Raw genomic sequence first — 27,031 nt, forward strand, 5'->3', positions numbered from 1 at the left:
AAGGCACCAACAGGACAGATGTGCTGGAGGTGGCAAGGAACAGTAGTGCAGCCTGTATAAAAGGACAAGCTTCCCTCTGAAATGAGAACCTTCACAACTAAAAGAAAATGGGGGCATAATTGTGGCATCATGGCAATTCCTCATCTTCTGTTGCAGAGAACAATTGATACACGGGGAATACGCCTAAATAGAGTGTCATATCTCTAGAAATATTTTACTGTAATTTGTGCCTTTGAATGTTACCTGTCTGTAAATAACACAAGGCATTTTCCTATTCTTATGAGAATTTAAATCCTCTGGCAACATTGCAGCCTTTTCATCTTTATTAATTATCCAAGACATATGTAATTTTGGTGCTTAAAAACGCTGTTTCAGACAGCACGAGACTTTTGATCTTCTCAGGGCTGACGAGATAAAAACACCTGCAACAAATACCTCTGCCAGAAAATCCAGATAATGGAATTGTGAGTGTTGATGCGAAAACCCTTTCTCAAACAATTCCAACTGTGTTATATAAGGTGTAAAGCTTCAGATCAAATGGGGGTACTGACACAATCCACTACTTTTTATTGATATTATATAAAGTAAGTCACTTTTGTTTAATAATCAGGCCTCTGTCTCTACCTTTGCACTGCATAAATCAGAGTTAAATGACTTTTACATTTGCCTGCATGCAGAAAATAAACTTCTGTTTTTCCCATCAGCTGTTCTCATGATTTTTCTTGTTCTCATAAAGAGAGATTTTACTGAGAGATGGGTGCTAATTGCTAGAATCTGCCATCTTGAAAGGCATGTTTTTTCTTGTAGAGTGAAGATGGATGATCAAGGTCTAATATGGAAAACCCTTTAACTGCTCTTCTGGTGTTTCTGTACACAAGCAAGGTATTCCTGCACGTCATCCGGAGAACCAAGGATAAGAGGGACTCTCTGGTGAATACTCTCGGGTTTCACATCCAACACCGCCTCAGTCCCTGTAGTTGCCATCCCACCTGCCTGCTCAATGATGTAAGCCATAGGGTTGCACTCGTAGAGAAGTCGTAGCTAGAAAGAAAGAGAAAACACATGATTGGTTGCTTTTGGGGGAAATTACACCAAAAGGCTTACCAGAACATAGCCTTCTTTTTGTGATTTTGGAAAATTTTGTACCGAACATCAATTTTCCGAAGTTATCACTGTCTCTCTATCAGCCTCTCCTTTCCCTCTCCTTCTTTCACTTTCCTTCATAACCTCTGTTTCGAGGAAGAATATATTGATCCTGCTGCACCCCAGCGTCACCACCATCGTTTCCAAGCTGACATGCTGAAATGCAGTAGCAGTGAAGCAATATTTTGTCGAAAATGCCCAAAAGTAGCTGTTGGGCCCACAGACATCAGCAAAACAGCTAAGCCAGCTAAGTTAACAGTGCCGGGAAAGAAAAGCCATGTACAGACTTCACATGTTACCTCAAAGCTTGGAGTAATCGCATTGTGTTTGGTCAGGATATTTTGGAGTTTGAAACTTGATGCTCCCAGTTTCACATTTCATGATTTGACTATAGCCTTCAGAAATGTGAGTACATATCAGTGGCCTGAACTCATCTAGATCGTGACTTTGTTTTCAGAAGTAACTGCAGTAATTAGTAAACGAAAATTTTCCCTTTTGGCATGGAGGCACTTTCAGTTTGGGCTCTGGTACCTGTTTACATCTTTAAAATTGTTACCTCTGGGGTGTGTGCATTCCAGTGGAATGCACACTTATTTGGAACATATGCCAAAAACTTGTGTGTTTAAAAGGATGTAGATAACAGCTCATTATTTTTCAACAGACATTATATCTGCAGGTTTAGTTGAATCTTTGACAGTCTATGAAGTGCTCATGTATGACAATGTTAGTACAGATTATTTTTAAAGGCCTTTTTATATGTGCAAAAGAGAGAATGTTTTCTGGGGAAAAGGAAGTGTAACAGAATGAAATCATATACAGAGATGAAGAAATGGGTCAGACACAGGACTTTACTACCCATCATTCCTTTATCACGCTGTTTGTGACAAAACCGTGATATATTACAAAGTTAAATAGTGTGTATTACCTTCATTCTTAACTTCAAAGCCAACTGAAGTACTGCTTGTGCTACAAGGACTCCATCTGACTGGCAAAATAGGACCAACAGCCTTTGTTGTTCTCCTTAGTACACGGCCAGAAAACAGCAGTGGTACCACTGTGGAACCACATGTTGAGTTTCTTGTTGTTTAAGGGTGACTGGATGGCTTAAGAAAAGCAGTTTTCCTTCAAGCAGTTGTGCAGTTGCAGTTAGAGGTTTTCAGATGGGTTTAACATTTTTTGCCTAGTAGGGAACTGTAAGCCAGAAGTTCATAAAAATATTATTTAACGTATCTGATTTGTAAAAAAGGATCTATTTGTTGGCTGGTTCTGCACTGCTTATTGAGCATTTTGTTCTCATTTTTTCTTTAACATAAAGAAGGTGGTCTAAGTGCTAGGGCCTGCATGCATGTCATTTGCATTTGCTCTAAAGCCTTTAGATCAATTCCAGTGATGTTTGCTTCCTTTCGGTTCTCTGTCCAAGTGCATAGACTGCATTTCAGAGGGATGATGATCAGAGCACCTGCCACAAAGGCAGTATCTCTGCCACAAGAAGAGGTTTATGTGTAAAGAACTGTATATATCTGCACTCCAAGAAGGAAAGAAGAAAATTTTATTTGTAATGATCATACAGTTTTGTTTCTTTCATTACCTTCTCTTCTATGGTAGCACAAGCCAGATCAGCTCACAAATCTTGATTTCTATAAAATTCTATAATACTTGGTACATTTGTTATTTTGTCCTGTTTCTCATCTTTTCAACAATAGTTTAACATGGATTTCAAAACAAAAAGTTTAATCTGAAGAGACCAGTCAGCAATGCCACTTTCCCGCACACAGCAAATTCTTTTTTTGTCTCTTGCTCTGATACACAAACAGATCCACACTTTTGTTGGTTTCTGGTTGGGGGAGGGGGTGTGGTGTGTTTGGTTTTTTGTTGTTTGTTTGATTTTTCCTAGGATGCTGTATCAGACATTTACATCAAATTTGCCTGCATAAATGTGCTGACATTTTCTGTCTGGTATTCTGAAGAGACTTCTCTTCTGTTCTCCTCATTACCCACACCCTTGTACCTGCTCTTATTATGATAAATACATGCTCACCAGGATGGAAACAGTAGTTCTCAGGCCATGAAGAACTGTAGACATGAGGGTGTTCTGATACCAGTGTGGGAGATGAGGCAAGTAGTTTTCTGAGGACAAATTCCTGCCCATACCAGCCAAAGATACAGAACAGAAGCTTTTAAGTATGGTATTGCCCATGAAAGAGGAAGGTCTCTGAGTGAGAGCACCATGACCAATCTATTATGCATGGAACAATTCATAGCCTAAGCCTGACCTGCAGGTGGTCCACAGATCAGCTGTATAATCACATCTCTTTTAAAACATAGTTGTTCACAAGTTTGATAATAAGTGTATCTGATGCTGCAGGAGAAAAGTTGAAGTTGACTATGATGGCCCAGCAGACTCAGGGAGTCACTGAGCTGCATGGCACTGTATTGAATCAAGGTGTGTTTAGTACAGGTGTCCAAATGGGAAATCATATTTTCCAAGAGTACTGATCTCAGCATGCATGAAACTCACCTTCAACTGATAGAGTCTTTCAGATCAGTTAGTAGATGCCAGGGCTGGTGACAGTAAGCTCAGTACACATTGGAAACAGTAGACAGGTAAACTCGGTTGTCTAACATTGAACAAAACCCTGTCCCAAGCTCAGCATTTGCACTTTAGTTGCCAGTGTAAAGTGCAGAGGTCTTCCTTAGGCCTGTGCATGGACACATCTGCCAGCTGTCCATGGGTATCTCAATGGGTTTGTATGGTACTGAACTGTTTCTCTTTAGAAAAATGAATAAAGCCCTTGGCTGCAGTGAAAGCCATTTGATTAGTTTGTAATATAAAAGCACACAGGAAAATTTCTTGCCTAAACTGGCAAATGCCTAAAATTTCTTGTGTAAATTCTGTTGCTGACTATCATATTCATCAATAATTTTCTTCAGAGATGGAAAAATTATTACCTGTCAATATATCTAAAGTATTCTTTTACGGCTCCAGGAAAAAAAAAAAAAAAAGAAGTATGAGGTCGACTAAGTTCATGAGAGAGTAAATCTAGTGATTTACCTTTCCTTTAGGACTCTTCTGATTAGCAGGATACATGAAGATCCCACCATACATCAACGTACGGTGAACATCAGCTACCATGGAGCCCACATACCTGGCACCATATGGGGAACTGCCATCCTGAAAAAACATAGAATAAAACATTATATCTACCAGGCCAGACAGCTGGTAGCAATAAATCTGCTTAAATCAATGTCTGTTTATGGACACTGTAAGTTGTAACCCAGCCTGAAGCTCAACCTTTTGTAAGATGTAACGGTGATCCATGGGGTTATAAAATAAGCACTTTAAAGAGCTGCATTCACAGCATGCAAACCAGGGTGCCTGTAATATAAGTGCACAGTTTGGTATCAATCCCCAGCCTGTGAAAAAGCAAGGGCTGCAAAGAGTGAGTGAAAGGTTCTTCATATTATCAGAACAAGGTACCCATTTGGTTGCTGATCCTTCCATGGTTCCTCACCCCAGGTGTGAGGAGCAATGTCACCTTTCACTACACATCCAGGAGATTCCCAGAGGATGCCAGCTTTTTCTTTCTTCATCAGCTTTGTCAGGTTGTGAAATCGGTCATAGCATTCATTCTGCAGCTTATTTTGGGAGACAGCAATTTATTCATGAATGTAGTTTTCCTTGCTCTCAGCTTAGGAATTGATGATGTTGAAGGAGAGGTCATTTTAGTGAGAGCAATAGGGAAGTATTCGTATCGGTTTCAAGTTTACTGGTCATAAAAGTGGTAAGGTAGGAAATACAGAAGATAAGTAAGGTGTCTGGCATAATTAGAAGTTAAAGACACCAAATAAGCTCCACCTGAGAAAAGCCATATGTGTCACCATGCTTTTAGGAAGGGGAGATACACAATGAACATGGAAACTGAAGGAAGGCTTTTTGAAAGCTGCCATGCCAAGAAGTCTGCTGATCTTTGGTCATCTCTCACTCTATCTTCAGTGAAGCAGAGGAGGAATTTTCACCTCCCCAGAGATGACTGGAGACTGGGACTTCATGTGCATTTAATATATGTATATATTTGAGTGTTGTCGTGCTGCGTTTGAAAAGACTTCTGCTTGCTCTTTCTGTCTGGATCAGTTGTCTAATAAAATATCTTGGTGCTTTTAACAAAGCTTGCTTTGTGCTGATACTAGACCTAGAGAAATATGCAGGTAACTTGTTCAGCATTGCCAGCTGTGCAACCTTCAGGCACCACAAGTTACTCACCCTTCCCAGCAAAATCTTGAGCTTAGGTGGGAGAAAAAAATCCTCAAATGGGAGGAAAAAACACAGAGAAAAACATCATTCTATTTGGAAATCACTTTTTCAAACATTTCGGTGCAACTGTGAAATTTTGATATATACATTTTTTTTTTTTTAATGGGAAGATATTCTTATTTAATTGCACAATATAATGCAATACAATGTTAGTAAGTTGAGTTTAAAGCCACTGAGTATAAGACTTAGGTATTTGATACAGCTGACAGTAAAACTTGAACAGATGACTGCTCCAGCCTAAGTAGTAACTTTTATTCAACTGTACTTGTACAGTTTCCCATGATTCTTCTTGTACACATTAAGAGAACTATTGAAAATTATGAGGAAAACAATACAAAGTGTGAAAGACATGATGGATAAGACACAGCCTGGAGATTTTCTGTTTAGCTTTGTTTTAAACCTGGCCTTATTACTTCCAGACATGACTGATCAATACTTTTAAATATTAGATCCCCTCTTTTTCGTGGCTTATCCTCAAACAATTACATATTTAGACTTCAAATGATAGCTTCTCCATCTCACAACTTTTGGCACTTGTGATTTTGAAACTGCAAAAATTTGAGGTGAGAAAAAAACACCTTAAGAGGTGTTAAAGAGAGACCAAAGCAACTTCACCGTTTAAGAAAAGACTGTTTTCGGGGAAAGATGTGATTACCATCTAGAACAAACTTTTAAAATAAAATCAAAGGAAGATCTTTCTTTTATGCTTTCAGAAGATGATGAAGCAAGTCTTAAGAAAAGTTTGTTAAACATTAAGAAAAGTCATAGCATATCAATCATAAGCAGGCCCTGAAACAGACTGCTAAGGACCATTATCAAATAAGGAGTCTGAACCCACATGTACAAACTTTACTAACCATGAGCTGCACAGCTGAGCCACCTGCATACAAATCATCAGAAATGTTTTGGATGTGTTGGATTTCTTATTTGTGTGCAGGTCATTTACACAACTAATGTGTACATGGGACAGTCTTATGTGAAGCTGATGAGATGCCACTGATAATTTTAGTTGCTTCTTATCCTGATAGAAATTCACCTGCCAGAAACAGTGCAGGGAAAAAATACAGAAGATAAATTCTTCCATTCTGGTACAGTTATCACTTGAACCACAGACTGAAATGAGTTTTTCACCTCCCTTAGCATCCAGCTACCTGCATGAAAGGAATAAATAGTCCTTTTAGTTAGTGGAAATGTTACTTCTTGTTTCTCCAGTTCTTACAGATGAGAAAATTAATAGGTGTTGCATGTCTGATGGCATATTGCCCAGCCTTTCACTTCAAACAAAATAACAGAGCATGAATGCTAGGGAAATTAATCCCAAGTTCTGAGCAATACCAAACTGTGTGTTTGCCCAGTAAGCACTTCACACTGGTTTGGTTGATGCTAATGAAAGAGTTGCAGAACATTGATGTTTCCTTGTTCAGCATCTGTCGCGTTTGAATACGCTTGTGATTGCTCTTAGTATCACCCTGTCTACTGCATTTCTTTGCTTAACCACAGAGGAACAAAAATAGCTCATAACAGATAGGTCCTGTGATTTTTCTTTTCAGAACATGATGGAAAGTACTTCTTTATTCTACTGATTTCTGATGGCTAAGTTCCTCCACAACAGAACAGACCATGTTTTTCTTGCATAACTGTGATGACTAGAAGAGTGGGGAGAAGAAAGTCTTTTCTACAGACTACACCAGGAACACCCCGCATCTCTCTCTTCACATACAGTTATGGTGACAAAAGCACATTGGTTTTATTAGCTTTTGTATGTCACTCAGATACAGATGGGCTGGCTGGCAGAAAAAATGCTTCATGCTGAAATACGCTGTTGTGATAAGTTTTTGATGGCATTGCTAAGAGAAATCCTTAACCAGAGAGTCTCCATTGCATGGCTCTCAATCAATGAGCTATGATGAGACTCAGCTTCTCTTATGTTAGTAGGAAGTGAAGATAAAGCAAAGTAGGACAGTACCCACAGCATGTTTCTGAGTTCTACCATCAGTGAACCAGTGCCAGCTAGAGATCAGGGCCCTGCAGGCATTACCAGAGGAAGAACCCACTGTGGGAAGGAATTAGGTGGAATCCATGCAGAAACAGCTCCTGATTCAGCAGTGCCTATTATACAGTGCAGACTGCAGTAAACGTGTTGCATGACAGGCAGTCTTACAAACATAAGCTTGTTCTTCAAGCTGGTTAAGCAGCAGGAGATTTCATGATGCTTAACAAAAAATTAGCTTTACACTGGACTCTCATTCCAGAAGAGCTGTGTTTAGACAAAGATTTCCCACCAGGATCCATGTAATAATGGTAGAAGGTTTACAGCTGTCCTGCAGAACAGCAGCACTTTTCCAGTGCTTTTAATTGATAATTGATGCCTTAAGTGAATGGTGGTTCACAAGAAACTTTGAGGGTCAACATGGCTTTGTAGTCCAAACTGTCTGATTTGGGATCCTGTTCTTAGACAGTAAGGGAAAATCTCTCCTTTCCACATAAACAGTTGATTTATGATGTTTGGTCATCAATGATAGTGATACAGAACATGGGACATTGTGGACAACATCCTACTTTGTTCACCTGTTTTATTTTTAAATTTTCAGTTTTCTGTGGCAATGTTAGAGAGTCATCTGAACAGCATGTTGACCAAGAGCCACAGGAAGGAGGAAAAAGAGGTAGGATCAAAGGGAGAAGTGATAAAAAAAGTTACAATTGGCTGAAATTAATGCCTTGTCTCTTGGTTTCTAGTGGCCAGAAGGCCATAGGGTAAGAGTGGTCTACTTGGGTAAGAAGATGTCCCCTGTGCTCCACATGACAGCTGCCCTTCAAGTCGCGCACAAAAAGTATCCGTGCATTGCCTTTCTGCATGCTGAAGAGAGGAGAGAGAAAAGAAAAAAAAAAACTAAAACAAAAAACAAAGCTGTGCAATGCTCCATCTGGGTGCTGCAGGGAGGTTAGGAGCATCACCAATGTATCTGTAGCTGGTAAGGCGTACAGATGATGCCAGGAAGCAGGTTTCATGCTATGGAAGAATGACAACACCTTCTCTCTCTCTTGTCCTCCCAGAATACAATTATAATGTCCTTTTAAAATGGAGGAGCTGAGTTATGCAGTTTCCAAAACTCAGGTTCGTAGCAAGCTTTCAGATGGGCAAGGCACTTCCTTGTGCTTTGTGGCCATGACATTGGTGTCTTGGCCCTTCTCACGCAGACAACCCTACATCTCAGAGCAGCAAAGCGATGTGCTTGCTCAGCACTGCTGAGGAAGCTTCCCCTACCCCAAATAACCTGTGCACTACTGTGCTGCTTGCTTTAAAGTAAGAAAAATACCTTCAGCCAGCTTCTGTTGCATTACTGCAACAACATTTTCAATATGTGTTCCTTGAATGAAGCACAGACAAAATAGTGTTTGCAAATGAGGTTATTCCTCTATGTGCTAACCTAAGGATTTAGTGAATCACATGATACAACTGTCCTCACTGAACCTGAGGTGAAATATATGTGTCTGGTCTTTCCACTGTGTTTGAAATCTCTTCAGTCTTTTTCTAATTGCTTGAGGTTGATTATTTTTCCCAGAGTTTTATTTAAACAACACTTCAGTGGTTTGCAAAAACATAAATGGACAAATCCAGCGTTACTGCATTATACTGAATACATAGCTCCACATAATGTGAGCAGAATGAGAAGGACAGATTTTCTATTTCCCAGCTGGACTAGTTTTCAGGAAGTATGAAAGTTGTGTCACGAGCTTCTGCTTCTCTCACAGCTGGACTGAAAGCAGACTTTGAAGTTTCAAAATAACCTCAAATATTCAAAATGAATACATTTTAAATGCTGTGATGTGACACCCTCTGTTGTGACAATCTGGATAACATGGAAAAGAAGTCAGCATTGCAGTTATATCCAATGTAGCAAATTCAGATTTTCAGCTCAGAAGGAGCTTCTCACAGAATTACAATTTGAACTCTTACTTGTAACATTTCTCTTGTACAGCACCCTGAAGTTTTCTACTGGAAGAACATTAAAACCAGCTTTCTGGTCAAATTCAGTCCTGAGCTGCTACATGTCACTAGGTTTCATTATGACTTACTGGTCACACGGACACACTTCCTAGAGACCCTAAAGCTTTCCACATCGAGAGCTTCTGCTGTGTTCTCCTAGCACTGACTAGAGGCCATGCAGAGCTGTATGTCCCAACAAGCGAGTTCATCAGACATGGGATGTTCTGAGCTATATCTTTCTGAGGTATAGTCCTTTTAACAACAGCATATAGTGAAATTGTGCTTCACACCACTTTCATTTATTTCCAGCCTGCGGAGTGGTTCTTGATCCACGTGATGCAAATAGTGCAAGAATGATACCACATTTCTCAGATGCAACCATATACAGGGAGGAGAAGGTGATGCCACCCAGATCCCAGCAAGCACCTTCTGGCAGGACATGGAATCTATCCCCAAATGCCCAGCTGCAGATACAACTGAGCTGCATATTCAGAAAAGCTAGAAAACAAGAGTACCCCCACGTTTTGCTGGCACAGTTTCAGAGCTTTGTCAAAAAAAATGGTTGTTCACGTACAACACATTTTTCTCCACACAGTAATAAACAAGCTATGAATTTACTTTCCAAAGTCTAAGTTATAAAAAATGTCAGGGCACCAGAAACCAACACATCAGGTACATACCCAAAATGGACCTGATGACATGAAAGGCTTACATGCGGCTGACCTGAGCAAGGCCTTCAAATCCTTTCCCCTTGGCCAGGACTGCACGGGGGCAGTGCTTGCCAGCGCACAGTACATCGAGTACAGTGCTAATATTCTCTTACCTCAGGGAATTTCTTCTTTTGTAAATATTCTGTCATCGCAGGATCAAAATACTTTGCATAACCTTCATTGAGACTGTATACCTTCCCTTTCTTCTTGATTTTAACATCTTTGTCCACCAAAATAAATTCACCGAGAGCCTACAAAGCAAGATAGACCAGCTATCAGCAAGCAGCAGAGCATTTTGTTGACTTTCTGTAACAGTTCTCACACTACAGAGGCAGGAACACTAACAGAGCTTGTTCCTTTCAGCACCAGTCTTGTGTATAATTTCACACTATTTCAAACAGAGCAGAAAGCACAGAATCTGCATTAGGTTAATGAAAACTTTTCACATTGGTAGTATAAACAAAATGCAATTTTACTATAATAGTTAGCATACCAAATGGACACCAGCCAGCCCTGAAAGTAGATGGATCATGGATCTCTCTCCACAAATCATAAGGTTACAAATTAAGAGTTTACACTGCTTTCTGGTTTTCAAACTATTTTTGCCTGTCTTGTCTAAATATCTTAAAGTGAATGTGATCAGCTACCGCCAAAGTGTTGCTGTCTGCAGTTTGAGTGCAACTTCCACCTTCTCTTCCTCTGTCTCTAACCAGAGCAGTTCTGCTCCCAGTTCTCCCCTCTTGGAATGAGCCTATTTACAAAGCTGAAAAGGAGTTTTGATAATAACGCATCCTTTTATCAGAAAGAACTCCTCCGTTATTGCCCACATCTAATGTTGGTTTCTCAAATGAGCGATGTCCTTCTTGCATTCTTTCTGCAATACATGTTGGGCTCCCGGGCTGGGCACCAGGGACTGAGACATGTTTGATTGCATGGGCATGGCTGCGCTTTTCAAATTGTTGGGCATCCAGCTTAGAGGACTCAGCCATAAGCCCAAACTGCACTCAGGAAATCAGACATCACTCTGCATGAACTGTATCAACAAACAGTACTTGCCCCAGGCTAAACACTGAAAAAGCTGAGGTTCTCATACAGATAGAGAAACAAGAACAAGAAATAAGCAGAATTCCTTTAAGTGGAGGCAAAGACACTGTTCAAAGTAAATTTTCTTAAGTGTTTGTGCAAACCAGCAGTCTGGTTTGAATGATCAGGTCTTCAAATGCTATTTAACTTAAGCTCTCTTCCAATGAGTAGAAAAAACATGGAGTAGTATTACAACTAACACACTCATGTGTTATTAAATGCTTGTAAGGTGGAGGTGTCATGCTCCAGGATGTGTGTAAAAAGAAAACAAACCAAACAATCATGTAGACTGCCTAGATTACAGAGACAAGGAGTAACAAAAATGAGTAAACCCAAGCACGGAAAGCTCTGAAACACGGTGGCAATGTGATTAACACTATGACTATACCGGATCGAGCATGAAGCAGTCCACTCCTTGCCCTGTGGAGAGGGCGACCAGTGTAGCACTGCCGTACAAGGCATAGCCTGCAGCAACAATATTGCGTCCGGGCTGAAAAGCATCTTTCTCAGAGGGTTCGTTGTCTGTTTCCTGAGGAAAAATTACCAGTGGACTGAAGATTAAATTTTTATAAGAAACAGTAAAAACAACACTTCAATAATGTGGGGCAGATTTCCTTTTTGTGTCTACGCAGGCCTTCGAAACAACCAAAACAGAGGTTATTCCCACTAGTTCAGGGCAAGTTTGGTACAAGTACATGTGCATGCTGGGACATGGCATTGAGAGTTTGTTATTTTATACATCATGCATTCAATACGATACCTGCAACAAAGCTGATACTTTAGCATTGCAGCCCAGTCTATTAATTCAAGATCATCAGAAATCTGAGACAGAACAGAGCTACTAATTTTCTGTATATGTAAACATAACCTATCACACTGACACTCTTCAGAGGGAATAACTATGGGCTGAATTCAGTTATTAACATTACAGACAAGTTGCTTCCAGTAATACAGTATTCAAGAGTAGATGGTGCAACACGGTGGAAGCAAGGTTGTGCATTGGTCTCTGCTGGTGAAAAGATGGGTAACTGAAGTGATACGAGTGTTCACATTATGCATAAAATAACAAATGCATTTGTGGTGCAATGTGTGTGTGTGTCTGTGTAGATATGCACATATAACTTTACATAGAACATTCATGTGGCATTTTACTTCAGGCTTTTGATTGATTTCTGACACTTGTATTTTGATTTGACACTTTGATTATCACTGGATAACGATAACACAAGCAGAGCTGGTGCAAATATTTCCAGCCAGCTCTGGGGGTGTACCTGAGCCATGGCTCACTTTAGTTTGACTGGTGCAATATGAAAGGAGAACAGCCAAGAGTACTTGGGAAGTCTGGCTCCAGCCTTCACCTCCTGGGACTACAAAATGGGTAGGGAATGCTTTATACTGATGTTTTTTTAAAAGCTTGTTGGCTCTAGTGGGTCTTCTGTGAATGTTTTGATGGTGGTTCATGAGGAGTTAAAATGAGAACGTCCTCAGATCCTTTCTTCAGTCTCTGTTTTGGCATTTTGTTGTTGCAAACACAGACAATTTCTCAATGGTTGCATGGTCTTGATTAGATTGAGTAACACCTGTACAGAAATAGCAGGTCTAACCCAAAACATATGGTTACAAAATAAAAATCAGTGGAGATTGTTTTGTGTAGGAAATAAAATATATTATGAATATTGAGTCAATTCTTTAAAGAAACTAGAATGCCTTCCATAGATATTTTCCAAAGGAAAGCACCTCTCCTCCAACAAACAGAGAAACTTTCTGCTGTTCTTCATGGCATGGAGCTCTCAGGGTACCCATCAGGGTCCTAGCAAGCCGGAAGGCTAAGGGCGAACTGGGGATCCTGTTCATAGTTGTATGCCAACATCTAGAGGAAAACAGAGATGTGGGGTACCAAAACTAGGTCTTTCATGCTATATGAAACTGTAATTCCCATCAAAATATTTTCATTTTCAGCAGAAAGATTTTGTTACTTTTTTACTTTCACTTACAGTTTTCAGCTGTATTTTGTCAAAAACTTTTATTATTATTATTTTGCCAAGTTCTTCCATGGAAAAAAATCCAGTTGCCAACCAACTCTCCATTGGAGCTGAAATTTCACATGTACAAATACATAAAGTACACAGCCCCTTGGAATTACTCTGTCAAGCTGCTCATTCAGAGATGTTATAATGCATTTAATGAAGAGAGACTAGTGAAAACCGCTGTTTGTATGTTCCAGAGCTTTGAATACTGACTATTAGTGGCTAATCCTTAACTAAATAATCTTTTACAAAACCAACTATTATACCCTACAAGGCATCTTCTCTTTCAAAACTACATACAACCCAACATCAAACAGGATGCTGCAGATGCAGCCAGGATCCTTGATCTGCTTCCTGCGAGGAAGTTTGTCTTGTGACTGTGCATCAAAAGCAATGGTTGTCTACAGCAGACTAATTATTTGCCACATTAAACACAGAACTAAATTTACATTTACACCACTAGTTGCAAGCCTATTATGATTCCACTAGGTTTTTTGGTGTGCTTTCCTCATTAAATAAAAAGCAATTTTGCATATATACAGTAAGGAGGCTTGTTTTGTAGAACATGTTGTACGTACAGTAAACACAGCTGCTGTTTACATATGATATTGATTTAAAATACATTTTTCTGAGATGAGACTTTCAGCTCTACCTCTTAAATGCATTTTCTATGTTGATATGGCTAAGAAAACACATATTTGTTGATGATTCTGAAAAAAACAGAGGAACTCCTCCCTCAGGAGATGGACAGTCAGACAGAATTAACTTGCTTTTCCTTCCTTATTCACAACTGTGTTTCCAAGAGCCAGCTTCCAAAAGGAAGGAAATAAAAGCTCAGTCACAAACGAACATGTCGCAAAGCTTCTCAGAATGTAAAAGAGCTGGAGATCAGCTGATATTACGTTGTTAGGACTGCAGGAGTTTTGTCCTGCCAAGTACTATGTACTGTGAACCAAACCAGTAAATTGAGCTGGCCAGTAGAATCTGATAGCTGCTGCATATTCTCACTTCTTTCTGGTGCACAGATGGATTTCCTTTCTATTATATTATAGTTTAACTATGAGACAGTGGTAATGAAATCTCTTTAGAGGTCTTTATGCAAAGCACTGAAAGAGGCAAAGGGACTGCAGAGAAGCCCTGACAAGAGTTGCCAGACTTTTTTGGGCTCATCATTGGTGTGAAGCAGATGAAACAAGGTCCCCAGAGTCTGGTTATAGGGATACCCCAAGGTGTTATCTGAGTTTGAAAATTTTTGCATGTATGATTTGCCCACATCAGAGGAGGGAGTTCTTGTTGGCACTGGGAGAAGCTCTGGAAGGACTTGGTTTCCACGTCTCTGTTCATCTCACATGTTTCATGAGTATCTTTTGACTTTGCCCTGAATGTTTATACCTTGTCCATGAGAGACCACATGGAGGGCAGGACATTGGCCTTATGACAATGGAGGGAGGGGAGAAATAAAATATATCTTAGGCACTGGGCAGTATTAAAAATGAAAATTGAACTAAAACAAAGCAGCAGAGTTTTGAAGCATATATGTGGGGTAAGAATTGAGAGTTGTAGGTTCAGCTCAGTGGCACAAAAAACTGGGAATAATCCAAGCAAAAAAATACTTCTTATCACCACATCCTGACAGTCCAGCAGCTGAGAGCCCCTCAGCAGCAGTGATTGTCAAGGTCCTATCTCTTGCCCTGGCTTCTGCTGATTCAACAAGACTCCTCCCTCAGGCCCATATTTCTGATGTTTCTGGTCTTTTTAACAATACTACCCATGCTTCAGAAAGTAAAAGACAGGTGGAAAATTACATAAACCTAAGACGGCATTTATTTTTTGGATGGTTTTCTCAAACAAACTGGTGCAGTGCTTTTTTGACAGGAGATGTAATAGTACCTGCCACCATAGTGGTGGCTCTGGATTGAGGGCAGCCAGAGAACCATTTTCAGATTTGAAATGTATTGGTCAAGTTTGGCCTTTGTAGAAAAGTGTTGGTTATATTTTTTTCCTAAAATAAGGCAAATATTCTGGTTCTGGAAGGTGTGCCTTTGGAAATGAAGTTACGGTGCTGACATGGTGAGAAAACCAGTCATACAATCATTTGAGAACTGGAAGGTGCCAAATATCAGACAGGTGCTAAGGGTCATCCTTTGCAATTACAGTTGTTCTAGCTTTTCCAAAATGATGTTCATGAACCTTAAATGGCTTAATGAACTATATTTTCTTTTTTAAGTGATTCTCATCCACTGGGATAGATATCTCATTCCTTCCACACTACCCTTCAGTAACAATCAATAAAGCATTTTTTATTATTTCATTATTTCAAAAAGTTTGAATTAATAGTGTTTGAGGTTAATAGTGTTGCTATGAAATTGTCTTGTCTGAGAAGGTGCATTAATTAATATGTACTTTGGAAATAGCATTTTAATGGCAAGAATTATGCAAGTGAAAGTCTGTAAATTCAACATTGTTTCTAACTTTCCAGAGGAAATTGATAAGTTGTTCTTGTAATTGACAAACTGCACTTCATGCTAGCAGCAGGATTTTCATTTGCATATGAAGCACTTGTACAAATCAATGTGATTTTCTTTTTATGAGGAGCTGAAGGGTATCCACCCACTTGAAAACCAGTAACTTAGAAACAGTATTTACAATAAATATGATAAGGTATATTAGAACAACAACAACTACAGAAGGATCAGAAAATTAATTGAAAACGTGAGTATTTGGGAACAACATGGGTTCTTCAAGAAATGTTTCTATTCTGAAGGAGAATCCTAGGGAAGACTGAGCAGTCTGTTGTCTTTACATGCATTGACAGGTGAGTAAAGGTGGTGATATAATCTGCATTTCAACCTGGTAAACTATATTAATCACACTGAGCACTTGCCTTTATAGTTACGCAGAGTAACCTAACACAACACTCCTAAACAGAAGGCTAGTGTTTAACATTTGTAAGATGATACCACATTTAAGAATAGTGGACAACACAGCTACTTCCTACTGTAAATGTGGAGAGGTGCTGTAGTCTTTGGGGCTATCTTTACAGAAATAAATGAAATGGGTGGGAGACACTTTGCTTACCATAAGGGCACATGACACAGATTTCATCCAAACAGCTAAGCTCTTTTCCCTACAAAAAGCAAGGTCATAGATGGTACTGGAGGTAATCCCTGGGCTGCTGTTTCCACAAGCCATACCCAGGCATTATCTCAGTGTTGGCTGCATCCTGTGATGGGGGTTTGCACCAGCCATTAACAGCGTGGACAAACACATGCCAGCATTTGGCTTATGCCATGACCTGGTTGAGATTGTGCTATAACTATCTGATTTACCAGTAATTATTAGTGTGTTACCTATCAGAAATGTAAAAAACAAGGACTAGCCAATTGAAAAATTATGAGTTAAAAGGTGAGAGCAGACTTTAAAAATGTATCTTCCTGTGTTTGAAGTGTAGTGTCTGAATCTGCAAAGACTTCTTTGCAGTCACAAGTACTGTAAAAGTTACTTCACTATAGTGATGGCTGAGGGTCTCCCATAGTCATATGACTGTGAGCTCAGGATTTAGGAAAAACACCAACTGCTGGGCGATTAGCAATCAAATCACAAGACTTGGCATGACTCTAACTATTAATGTTTGTTAACTGTCTGCGCAGTTGCTGTTCTGTGCAGCCCCATGGGAGCAGACGTGCTGGCTGTAGGTGATTGCTTCCTTCAGCCTCAGGTGGCTTCCATCATTAGCATGCATATACATTCCCTTTGTAACAGGCATAGGAGCTCACACAGGGAGGCCAACACACTGCTAACCAGGACATGGTGCAGACAGTGACCGTCAACCCTCCCCAGTCAGTATCTGGGAAGACAAATACTGTGATTTGTAGGCACTGTGACACACCTCTGCTCTACTGCAGCAAGTAAAGCATTGCTGAAGGAGCTAACCAGATGCCTGATGGTGAGAGGGATTTATTTAAATGCCTGTGTGTCTGAAGGAGGGTAAGTGGTGCCACCTAACAGTTTCATGGGGCTCAGTATCTGCTTCCGAAGAGTACAGGCAGCAACTCAGCAAACATGAATCTCACATGCTACCTCTTCTACTCTTTCTAAGGCTCTGTTGACTCCAAAGACACTTAAAGGACCTGGGAAGGAAACTAAGCTGATATACTAAAACCATTTTGCTTTCACCAAGTGAATTGTGCCATGTGTGCTTCATTGATTCTCTTACCTTTTTGTAGATGGCAAATATTGTTCCTATCGGTGCCAAGCAGTCTATATTGGATGAGCCATCAAGGGGGTCAAAGCACACCACATATTTACCCTAAAACAGAAGTGGCAAGGGAAGCATTAGACAATCATAGAACCATAGAAGCATAGAATCATTTCAGGTGGAAGAGACCCTCAAGATCACTGTGTCCAACCATAACCTAACTCTAGCACTAAACCACATCCCTAAGAACCTTGACTAAAGGCCTTTTAAACACCTCCAGGGATGGTGACTCCACCACTTCCCTGGGAAGCCTGTTCCAATGCCTGACAACCCTTTATGTGAAGAAATTTTTCCTAATATCCCATCTAAACTTCCCCTGGTGCAACTCAAGGCCATTTCCTCTTGTCCTATTGCTTGCTACTTGGGAGAAGAGACCAACATCCTCCATGCTACAACCTCCTTTCAGGTAGTTGTAGAGAGTGATGAGGTTTCCCTTCAGCCTCCTTTTTTCCAGGCTAAACAGCCCCAGTTCTCTCAACCACTCCTCATCAGACTTGTGCTCCAGGCCCCTCATGAACTTCGTCACCCTCCTCTGCGCTCTCTCTAGTACCTCAATGTCCTTCTTACGATGAGGGGCCCAAAACAGAATACAGGATTCAAGGCGGGGCCTTGTGCTGAGTACAATGGCATGATCACTTCTCTAGTCCTGCTGGCCATGCTATTCCTGACACAAGCCAGGATGCTGTTGGCCTTTTTGGCCACCTGGGCAGACTGCTGGCTCATATGCAGCTGGCTGTCAATCAACACCCCAAATTGTAGTCTTGCACTATTGTTTCCTTTTACTTGGCAAAACCCATGTTTTAATGACCGTTTATAGCCCTCCAAGCACACTTGGCGTGGCTTGCTGGAGAACACTGCACTGCTGACCCAGCTGGCCCTGCAGCGCAACACTGGCTCCCTGCAGGGCCTGCCAGAGAAATGGGAGGCACATTTCGGCTATGACAGCACAAAATCTGGTGATAGAAAGGAGCAGTCCTTCCAGCACTGCAAGGAATTGCCTGAAGGAAAAAGGAGTGACCCATTCTAGAAAGGCACATCTTCTCCTAAATATGTTTTGTTATGTTTTGTTCCATGTGAAAGGATTTGCCTGTGATGTGAGGTTCAGGAGTAAGAAGGCAGAAGGAAAATATCTAGGTGAAAGGGCAGGTTACATCAACGTGAGCAGTATTTTGCTGCAATAGGATCCCCTCCTGGGGGAAGCCTGATGAAGCAGTCAGGTGTTTCCTATGGACATGTAACATAAAACTCAGTTCTGCCAGACTCTCATCTCATTTTGTCTTGCCTAAATATTAATGTAAACCAAACCGATTACATCGGCAGTCAGGGAACGTAATATTACACTTACACCTGGGCTCTGGTGTGTGTTAGCAAACTCCAAAATAATTATTCTCCCCCCTTTGCTAAACTTCAATAATAGTTTTACCCTCCACAGCTCCTTCAGCTGTTGAAACCATGCCATCCACCACAGTTAATAATCAAAACAATGCAGTAATGGTGCAAATTTTCTGAATTCCCCCGGGAAGGATTAGTTTTGAGGCCAGGCCCATGTTTCATAGGTGAAACGAGAGTGCCACCTGCTGCTGCCCGAGCTGATAACCCCCTGAAGGCAGGAGCTGCACGGACCCGCTTGTCTTTTGGAGTGATGATGGCCTCCTTGTTCTCCTCTGAGACGAGGACGCAGGTGCTGTAGGAAGACTGGAGCATATTAATCACCAGGGAGTTTGATAATACGTCCAACTTCTTCACTTCATCGCCAGTCACATTCACAGTGCCAGCTATACCAAACCTACAGAAAAGTAAAAAATATCAAGGAACCTGAAGAAGGCAAATGTTACAAGTCTCTAGGAAAAAAAGAAAAATACAAGTCAGGGTGGCTCCTTTCTCTCATCTTCCCACACCTCTGACCTTTGGATTAAACTGCTAAGGTGCATTAGGAGGCGGTTGCTGTCGCTAGAAAATATAAGTGTGCGTGAGAAAGGGAAAGGACGATGGCATCTTTTTTTGGGTTTTACCTGGGTCCTTTTGCTGCTGCTTGGATGTTCTCCAGGCCAGGAGCAGAGCACACAACCCGGCCGGTGGGTGCCAGGCTTCCCCAGCAGCCCCATGAAGCAGCTGGCAGCAGCTTTGAGGAAGGAGAAGGGACAATTAGCATTTCTATTATTTTCTGCCACTTGCTGCACAGAGCTCCATGATGGTCCTTTAACCCACATCCACTCAGTCCCCCGAAACCCCAAAATCAGCAGTTTTAAAGACACCCTCAGGTAATTCTGTGTGCTGAACTGTATCTCAGGATCAAGGTCTGTTTTATCCAGTGATCCTCACCTGAGTTAGGATGGTTCTTCCATTCCTTACCCTGATTTTAGCAATATACTAATGATGTAGTATGTCATGGTATATATATTTCTCAGATTTTGAGTTGAGGAAGCACTGTTTAGACCTAATGTGCATGGTTTGGGCATCTTAGAATCGCAAGGAGTCATACAGGGAATAGATAAAGCATTTTTACTCATCACAGGTGGGGAAAAAAAAAAAGGCAGAAAGGGGCAACTAATTAGTCCTAAGAATGTTGGTCAGAAGCAGGCCTTAGTTGGAGGTAGTATAGGTCTTTTGTCTTACTCAAAGCTCAAAGGTACCTGAGCTTTTCAGAAATACTGAGTAGTTTTGGCACTCTATTTTGGAGTGCTAAGTTTGAGATACTGGAGAAGACTATGATTTTCAGTGCTAAGCACCCATTCTCCAGTTAGTACATTTTCAGGCACATTCCCAGCTTAAGTCTATGGCTTAGAAAAGCTCTTCCTTTCCTTTTGAATGGCAAATTTGCTCAAAATTCATGTTGAGCTCTTTAGCATTAAAGAAGTCACTTCACAGTCTCCTATTTGGAGGGGCTAGAAAAAACAACATTCTCTTACTTCACAAATGCAGATGGATGCAAGCCAGTCACCATGGTTGCAAGTTTGTCACGGGAATTTCTGAAATTCCATGGTTAGTTGCGGTAATTTGAATGGTGCAAGTTAGTTACTCATTTTTCTGTTTGGATACTTCAGATATTTTCAGTCCATGACCTGAAACTTTTGTTTATAGAGACATTTGCTCCTTAACATAATGGACATTTTCCTTCCGAAGGGAAGATTCATCTAGCAGAGTAACCATGTGTCGTCTAGGCTAGATGGTTATTCTACCTCTAGCCTACCAAATAGAGGTTCTCTCTGCTTGTTAAACACTTCACAGGTTGCATGTTGAAAGATAGAAATGAGATAAAAACCACTGTTCCTCTTAGTCAAGGAGGCAAAACAACTCAGCTTCACCTGATAAGTACAGAGATGAAGCACAGTTTAACAGTTAGGGCACAGAAGCCTGATGCTGCTGTTGAGTTTATGTCTCATGTTCTCTCTGTATATTGTGGTCCACGCCTGTAGAGTGAAGGTGATAATACTGAAGCACTGAATTCATGATTTGCAAAGATCATTGATCACTTTGACCAAACCACCAACAAAAGCACAAAACACCCCCAGAGTGTTGTACATTTTGGTGTTTCCACAGAAATAATTTTTTACACAGATATATTCCCTGTCTTTTTAATGCATGTACATACACAGGCATGTACAGAAACATATATTTCAATACATAGCAAAACCTGTATCTTTTAAATGCATCATTTTGTTAGGACTCTCCAGCTCTCTGAACTGCTTCAGGTAAATCACCATTTAAATTGTTATGTTTATTTTTCACATAGTGCCTTTTAAGACTGCCCACCTGTAACCCTGATACTACTTGAGGAAGGAAATGCACTCATGCATAGCAGCACATCGCTTTTCTCTCAGGGCCATTTATTTAGACCTGTTCTGCCTGACTGAAGTATAAGTAATGGTCTAAATCAGGGGTGTCAAATTTGTTTTCACTGGGGGACACATCAGCCTCGCAGTTGCCTTCAAAGGGCCAAATGCAATTCTAGGACTCTATAAATGCAGGAGCAGTTACATTTATACAGCCCTAAAATTAGTCAGTCCTCCCTTATACTGCATTCAGGCAGAACATCAGCTTCCCAAGATAAGCCGAGCACAGCTCAGCACTGGGTTTGGATGTTGGTAGAAAATATCACCATGTGATAGTGTGCATTAAAAATACCATAGCATGATATTCTGCAAATTCACAGTAGGTCAAAAATAGATCAATAGGAACATTTACAATGGATAACAGGTTGAGCAGTGCATCAAAGTTCTTACATTTTCAGAGTAAAATATTACAAAACAGTGATTAGTCTAAATGTCTGTCTTGTACCCAACATTAAAATGCTCCAGAGATCTCCCACTTCCCACTCTTGATGATTCTGGCTCTGACCTCATGCCTACTGTCACCCAGCTTAAAAAGACACTTCCAGTATATTTAGTAATCCCTGCTCTCTCCCCAGCTTTGCTGTGCAAGCAGCTTCTCTCTACCTCCTCTTCGTTCCCGTTTCACTAGGTAGGACTCACATGTGGGCAAGGCCTGCCTTTCTGACTGCCGAGGAGATGGCCTTTATGGCTGTCAGCATGGAGTTGAGCAGCTGTGTCAGCTCCCCTGTCGCTCCTTTCACACGGCGTCCCTTCTCCATAACAAATCGCGTCAGCGTCAGCATATCCGTTTCAAAGGGGGTTTTGTCAGACATTTTTACTGGATACCAGAGTTGCTATTGTCTTGGCTGGATGAGACACTTTCTTGCTGCCTTGAGATCCCGGGTAGCTGTCTTATTTTGAGGCGAAGCTGCGTTGCTGGTCAGAGTTTATGTAGATGTTTCCAAGACCATGTGATTGAGTGCTCAGAATAACCATACCCCACACTGGCCCACAGCTCCTCTGGGACACAGGAAAAGAGGTGAGCAAGCTCTGCTGGGCTGCCCTCTCCACACACTGAAACTAGTGATGTGCAGAACTAGTAACACTTTCTGACTGTTAGACTGCCTATAATGCAAAACTCTCACTGGCTGCTTAGCTGGAAACTGCTTTCATGCAGCTGCCACTCAGCAATGAGCTCAGCAGAGCCCAGGTGAAGTGAGCAGTTTGGCAGGTACAAGAAATGAAGTAACCACACGTGCCACCGAGCACCCACTGCGCTGTGACTCTGGATGGTGAAGTTCTGTTCCCAAATCGCCTTAATTTCTGCTTGCTCATCCCCTTTTAGCCTCCACCATAGAGGATAGTTTTGAAGGTGTGTGGCACATCCCAGAGGAATCAACAGGAGGTGCAGAGTGTCTCTAAACACGCATTTATCAAAGATGTTTGATGCTGTTACTTGGTCTGCTGCAATCCCAGTTTAACGGCCTGATTCCTACTCTGGGCTACTTGTAATATTATAGGGCCTGCATGGGTGAGAAGTAGTAGTGAGCTGTGGCTTGATTGGTTACAAAGTAATTATATCTTCAAGAATTTTAAGCTTATCTGATTTAAGCGTGTCTGTGTCATAACTCATAAAATGACAATTTACATTTGCTTTGTTGTTGTACTGCAACATGTAAATATAAGTATGTCCAAGTTTGCAATTATACTGCCAGTAATTCCTTCCAAGCAATGTATTTGGATGACGTGATGCTAAAGTGAAGGTAAACAGAAATGTCAGCAAACTAGGGACATGCTATCTGGAACACCAGAATTGTGGATTTTAATTATATCACTATCCTCCCACTCAAATACGGCAGTAATAACAATTATATGTTGTGGCCTTCATTGTACTTACTGGTAGCACTCTCTTACTTTTAAGCAGGAGATCTGGAAAGCCCACAAACAAAACAAGAAAATCTGGAGTTAAAGAATAAAAGCTTAATTGAGTTTCATTGTTATCATTCAATTAAACCAAATTACTGCACTAAAGTCATGCCGGGAAGGCAGAAACAGAATTTGGTAACAAAACATGTATCTTTGTTTTTGTTAATAGAAAATGCAGCTGTAGGCAAAGAGTTTTGATTTCCCTTTGCATTCCTTTTTTGATCTTTAGCATTTCTTTGGAATTTCCTAAAAGTGTCTCTTCACCAATGAATAATACATTACTAAGAGAGTTGTAAAGGGAATTGAATGCTGAAGTTTTCAACTTTGAAACCAGCCTCAGGCAAAGGTCTCAGAGGATGACAGGGCTGAACACAAGCAACAGGTAGAAAGACACAGTTCACTGCTGCTTGCATCCCCCGTGTTCAGCTTTGGGGTTGTTTTTCAAGTCTCATTCTGAGGAGGAGGAAGGCAATGGTGGAAAAATTAAGTGATCTTCAAGATTTCTTTTTCTCTTTTCTACCACTGTGTTCTAGTTAAAAGTACAAAATACCATTCACATCACAAGACAAATATTCCAGAGCACGTTTACCAGGTTAGGAGACTTTCTTTCTTCAAACACATTTTGTACCAAAACAAAACATAGCATATTTAGGGAGCTCTGGGACAGCACAACGTGGTATTAATAAAAGGAGGGGAAAGGTTTCGCATTATATGTGCAAATGGATCTGCTGACTTAAAGTACAGCCATTACATTCTCCACATTATTTTGTCATCATGGCAGCGGTCAACCTGACCAGTACTAAAATGCTTTTAACGCAAAATCTCTCTGCTGCATAGCTAAAATACCATTGGGATACCAAATCAATTTAGCAAATAAGAAATGGGACGGGCATTAGCCTGTGGCTTCTAACATTTGTGAAAACATAACATACAGATCTTCTTTACTGTTGATTCCAAGTGATCTTTTACACTGGTCAAAAGACAAAGTTCAGATGATCTTCTAACAGAAAGTTTGTTTTGGAGTTAGTGGTTCAAAGGTTGTTCTCAGAGCTAAGCAGTCCACTAGTTTCTGGGTTTGTTGGTGGTTTTTTTTTTATTTTGTTTGTTTGTTTGTTTGTGTGGTTTTGTTTTGGTTTTGTTTTTTAACTGAAAAATACCCAAATGTTTTTTACAGGTACTGGATACTGTTTAGTATGTATAAAGCACAACGCTTTGAGCAGCCACTCAAATAGGACTCCTTCAATAAGAACTTAACTTACAGTAATATGTGAAGAGTACAGAATCTACACTTAAGCTTTCCAGAAATATTGCATCCAAACATGGGGCAAGAAGAGAAATAAAAGAATAAATCTTGGATAAAACCAGAAGACTGGGTTACATGAAAACTTTACCCTGATTTGGTAAATACTGTGATCTCCCTGAATGATGAAAACCTGAATAATTAAACTGAATTATTAAACTATATAAATAATTACCATTTAACTGGGGGATGGGAGAAATCAGATTGCTTTAAAAATGTGCGGTGATGATTTTTTATAAACCTGAAAACTGCTCAGTAAGATGGGTTGGAACAGTATAAAAAAGGTTAAAGAAATAAACACCTCAGTTTGGCAGATCTGTGGGAGATTTGCTATCTGATACAAAGATTACACAAGAAGTCTCAGAGGTGATCCCACTGGCGTATAGGCTAGTCCTGTGCCCTAAAGGTGACACTTCTTGTAGCTGGTTTGAAATGTTAGTCGCTTGGATGGCGCTGGCTGAAATTGGAGCCAGGGACCTTTCACCAAATGCCACAGTTCAGCCTCTGAGTGGAGTGGTGGGTAGTGCTGCAAGGGCGGCTAATGACAGACCCTGTGACAAACCCACCCTCCTACCCCATGTTGAAGCTCTGGAAAGGGGCTGCAGAAGGAGATTACTAAATAGTTCTGCACACCAGTGGCTGCAGGGGGCTGCCATTCAAGTGTGGGTTTATGTATTATGGATAGAAAGAAAAATCCAGCTCACAATGTGAAAAATGCTAACTATAAAATGTCAGCCTACAGGCAAAACCAAAACACTGGAAACCGAACTAACAAACACGGGCAGTATTGGCTTTCCTTCTATAACATTTATGTGCTGCCAGTATGGTGTCTTAAAAATAGATATATGCAGCCCAGGGATTCCTGAAGAGGTTGAGGGCAGAGTACAGCTGAGGAATTACTATAACTAGACAAGAATGGCTGTCAAGTAGTGCCAACAGACCAGTGAGGCACTGTAGTCCAAGCTGACATATGGAAAGACAGAAAAAAAGCTTCCAGAGCTTCTGGTTGTCCTCTGCTTAGTGTATTAAATAAAAAATTGCATCCAGCTACAGCTCTGGGGAGAGGTCGAATGAAAAACTTAAGGACCTAAAAACATTGTGCCTGACAACAATACTCATGTGCAGCATTCAGCATGCTACGAGCATTCAGCATACTAGGAGCAGCATTCAGAACTTCAGAGAGGTTTAGAGTCCTCAGCATGCTGCCTGCTGTAGATATTTAGCAAGCCTGGAACTTTATAAAGTGCTACAGGGTGTGTGCCAGAGGCAGCAAGTAAGGAAATGCTTGGGATAGGAATATGCAATTACTTGGGGAAGTGTTTCAGTGTGTGAGGCAGGCATCTCCAGCCACCCCCAGCACCTTCATGCCTCATCAAAAACTGAGAGAGACTTGCTGTTTCCTTGAAATAACAATGAAAAGACAAAACAGATACGAAGATTACATTTTATTTTATTTTACAAAAGCAAGAGCATGGCTGTATCCCCATGGTCAGCTAACTCACATGAAGAGGCGAAAGAAGCAGCATTGGTTCTGGCACAAGAAAGAGCAGCCAGTGAGGAAAAGCCCAGACCACAGGAGTCCCCTGGCATATGGCTGTCCCACATTCCGTCTGGTTGCATGACGTCCTCTCTGACATCATGGCACAACACTCACAGGCCGGGATACTAAACCCTCTCCTTTCAGGCTGGCCCATGGGCTGGCAACAAGAGCCCTTTGCTGTGACATGTAGGTTTGAGCCTTCTCTCGGAGGGGAATCGATCAGAAATTAGACAGCTTATCACATGGTCGCTGTTTGTGGGGTGCCTCATTTTGCAGGTGCCTATCAGGTAAGGTACATGAGCCATAGCCTGTTCATTTCCCAGAGCAGAGTTTGGCCTACAGAGGAGGCAGATCTTGTGCAGGGACAGGCTCCAGACCTCAGAATATGAAAAACGAGTGTGCAAGCAGAACAAGAGCTTGGTGGAGATTTTGAGGACTGTCCGAATTCCTTAAGTGCTCAGGTCCATGAAAGCATTGTCTTCACTAGGAAAGTCAGCAGAAACTAGGCCGTTCAGTCCCCACCAGAAATGCCCTATCATTTTGGAGAACAGATGCATACATACATTGCCAATATGTCTTCAAATGCCTCAAGCACAACCTGTGCCAGAACTAGGCCCCAAGCTATTTTTGCATGTGAACCCTCAGAGTGTGTGCCTTCACATCATGGTTTCTAGCCTTTCCCACACTATTTTCCTCTTGTTTTACAGGAAGACCAAGCTCAGAAAGGCAAGATCCTCAGACAGCTCATTAGACCTGCAGAGAGGGGCTCCCAGACTGTGGCTTCAGTGAATATTCAGTGGCAGTCCACCCAACAGCAACATCCATGTATCCCTTAGTTCAAGTTATGCAAAGGTGAGTGGCCAGTCAGAAATGTCGAAGATTTGTAGATTTGGACTGATTCAAAACGCCTGTGAGCCATGGCCATAGACTGT

The 27,031-nt window shown here is 41.0% G+C and overlaps 1 protein-coding gene across 1 annotated transcript; it reads right to left on the reverse strand.

Annotated features, from left to right (window-relative positions):
- Positions 1-294: 294 nt before the first annotated feature.
- On the reverse strand, positions 295-22,339 carry LOC136115173 (fructose-1,6-bisphosphatase isozyme 2). The gene is made up of 7 exons (XM_065861114.2): positions 21,994-22,339; positions 19,145-19,307; positions 17,480-17,572; positions 11,625-11,765; positions 10,267-10,404; positions 4,196-4,315; positions 295-1,041 (listed from the first exon to the last, which is right to left on the reverse strand). The coding sequence occupies exons 1-7, from the start codon at positions 22,164-22,166 to the stop codon at positions 847-849; spliced, it is 1,023 nt and encodes a 340-aa protein (XP_065717186.1). The 5' UTR covers positions 22,167-22,339; the 3' UTR covers positions 295-846.
- Between the last annotated feature and the right edge of the window lie 4,692 nt (positions 22,340-27,031).

The sequence above is a fragment of the Patagioenas fasciata genome, chromosome Z (genome assembly GCF_037038585.1).
Source record: "Patagioenas fasciata isolate bPatFas1 chromosome Z, bPatFas1.hap1, whole genome shotgun sequence".
Lineage (NCBI taxonomy): Eukaryota > Metazoa > Chordata > Aves > Columbiformes > Columbidae > Patagioenas > Patagioenas fasciata.

Excerpts from the sequence above, each read along its gene's own strand:
- LOC136115173 (XM_065861114.2), bottom strand. The coding sequence starts at position 22,166 with ATGTCTGACAAAACCCCCTTTGAAACGGATATGCTGACGCTGACGCGA. Across the intron at positions 4,316-10,266 it reads AAAAGAAGAAATTCCCTGAG|GATGGCAGTTCCCCATATGG; the intron begins GTAAGAGAATAT and ends ATGTTTTTTCAG. Across the intron at positions 1,042-4,195 it reads AGAAGAGTCCTAAAGGAAAG|CTACGACTTCTCTACGAGTG; the intron begins GTAAATCACTAG and ends CTTTCTTTCTAG.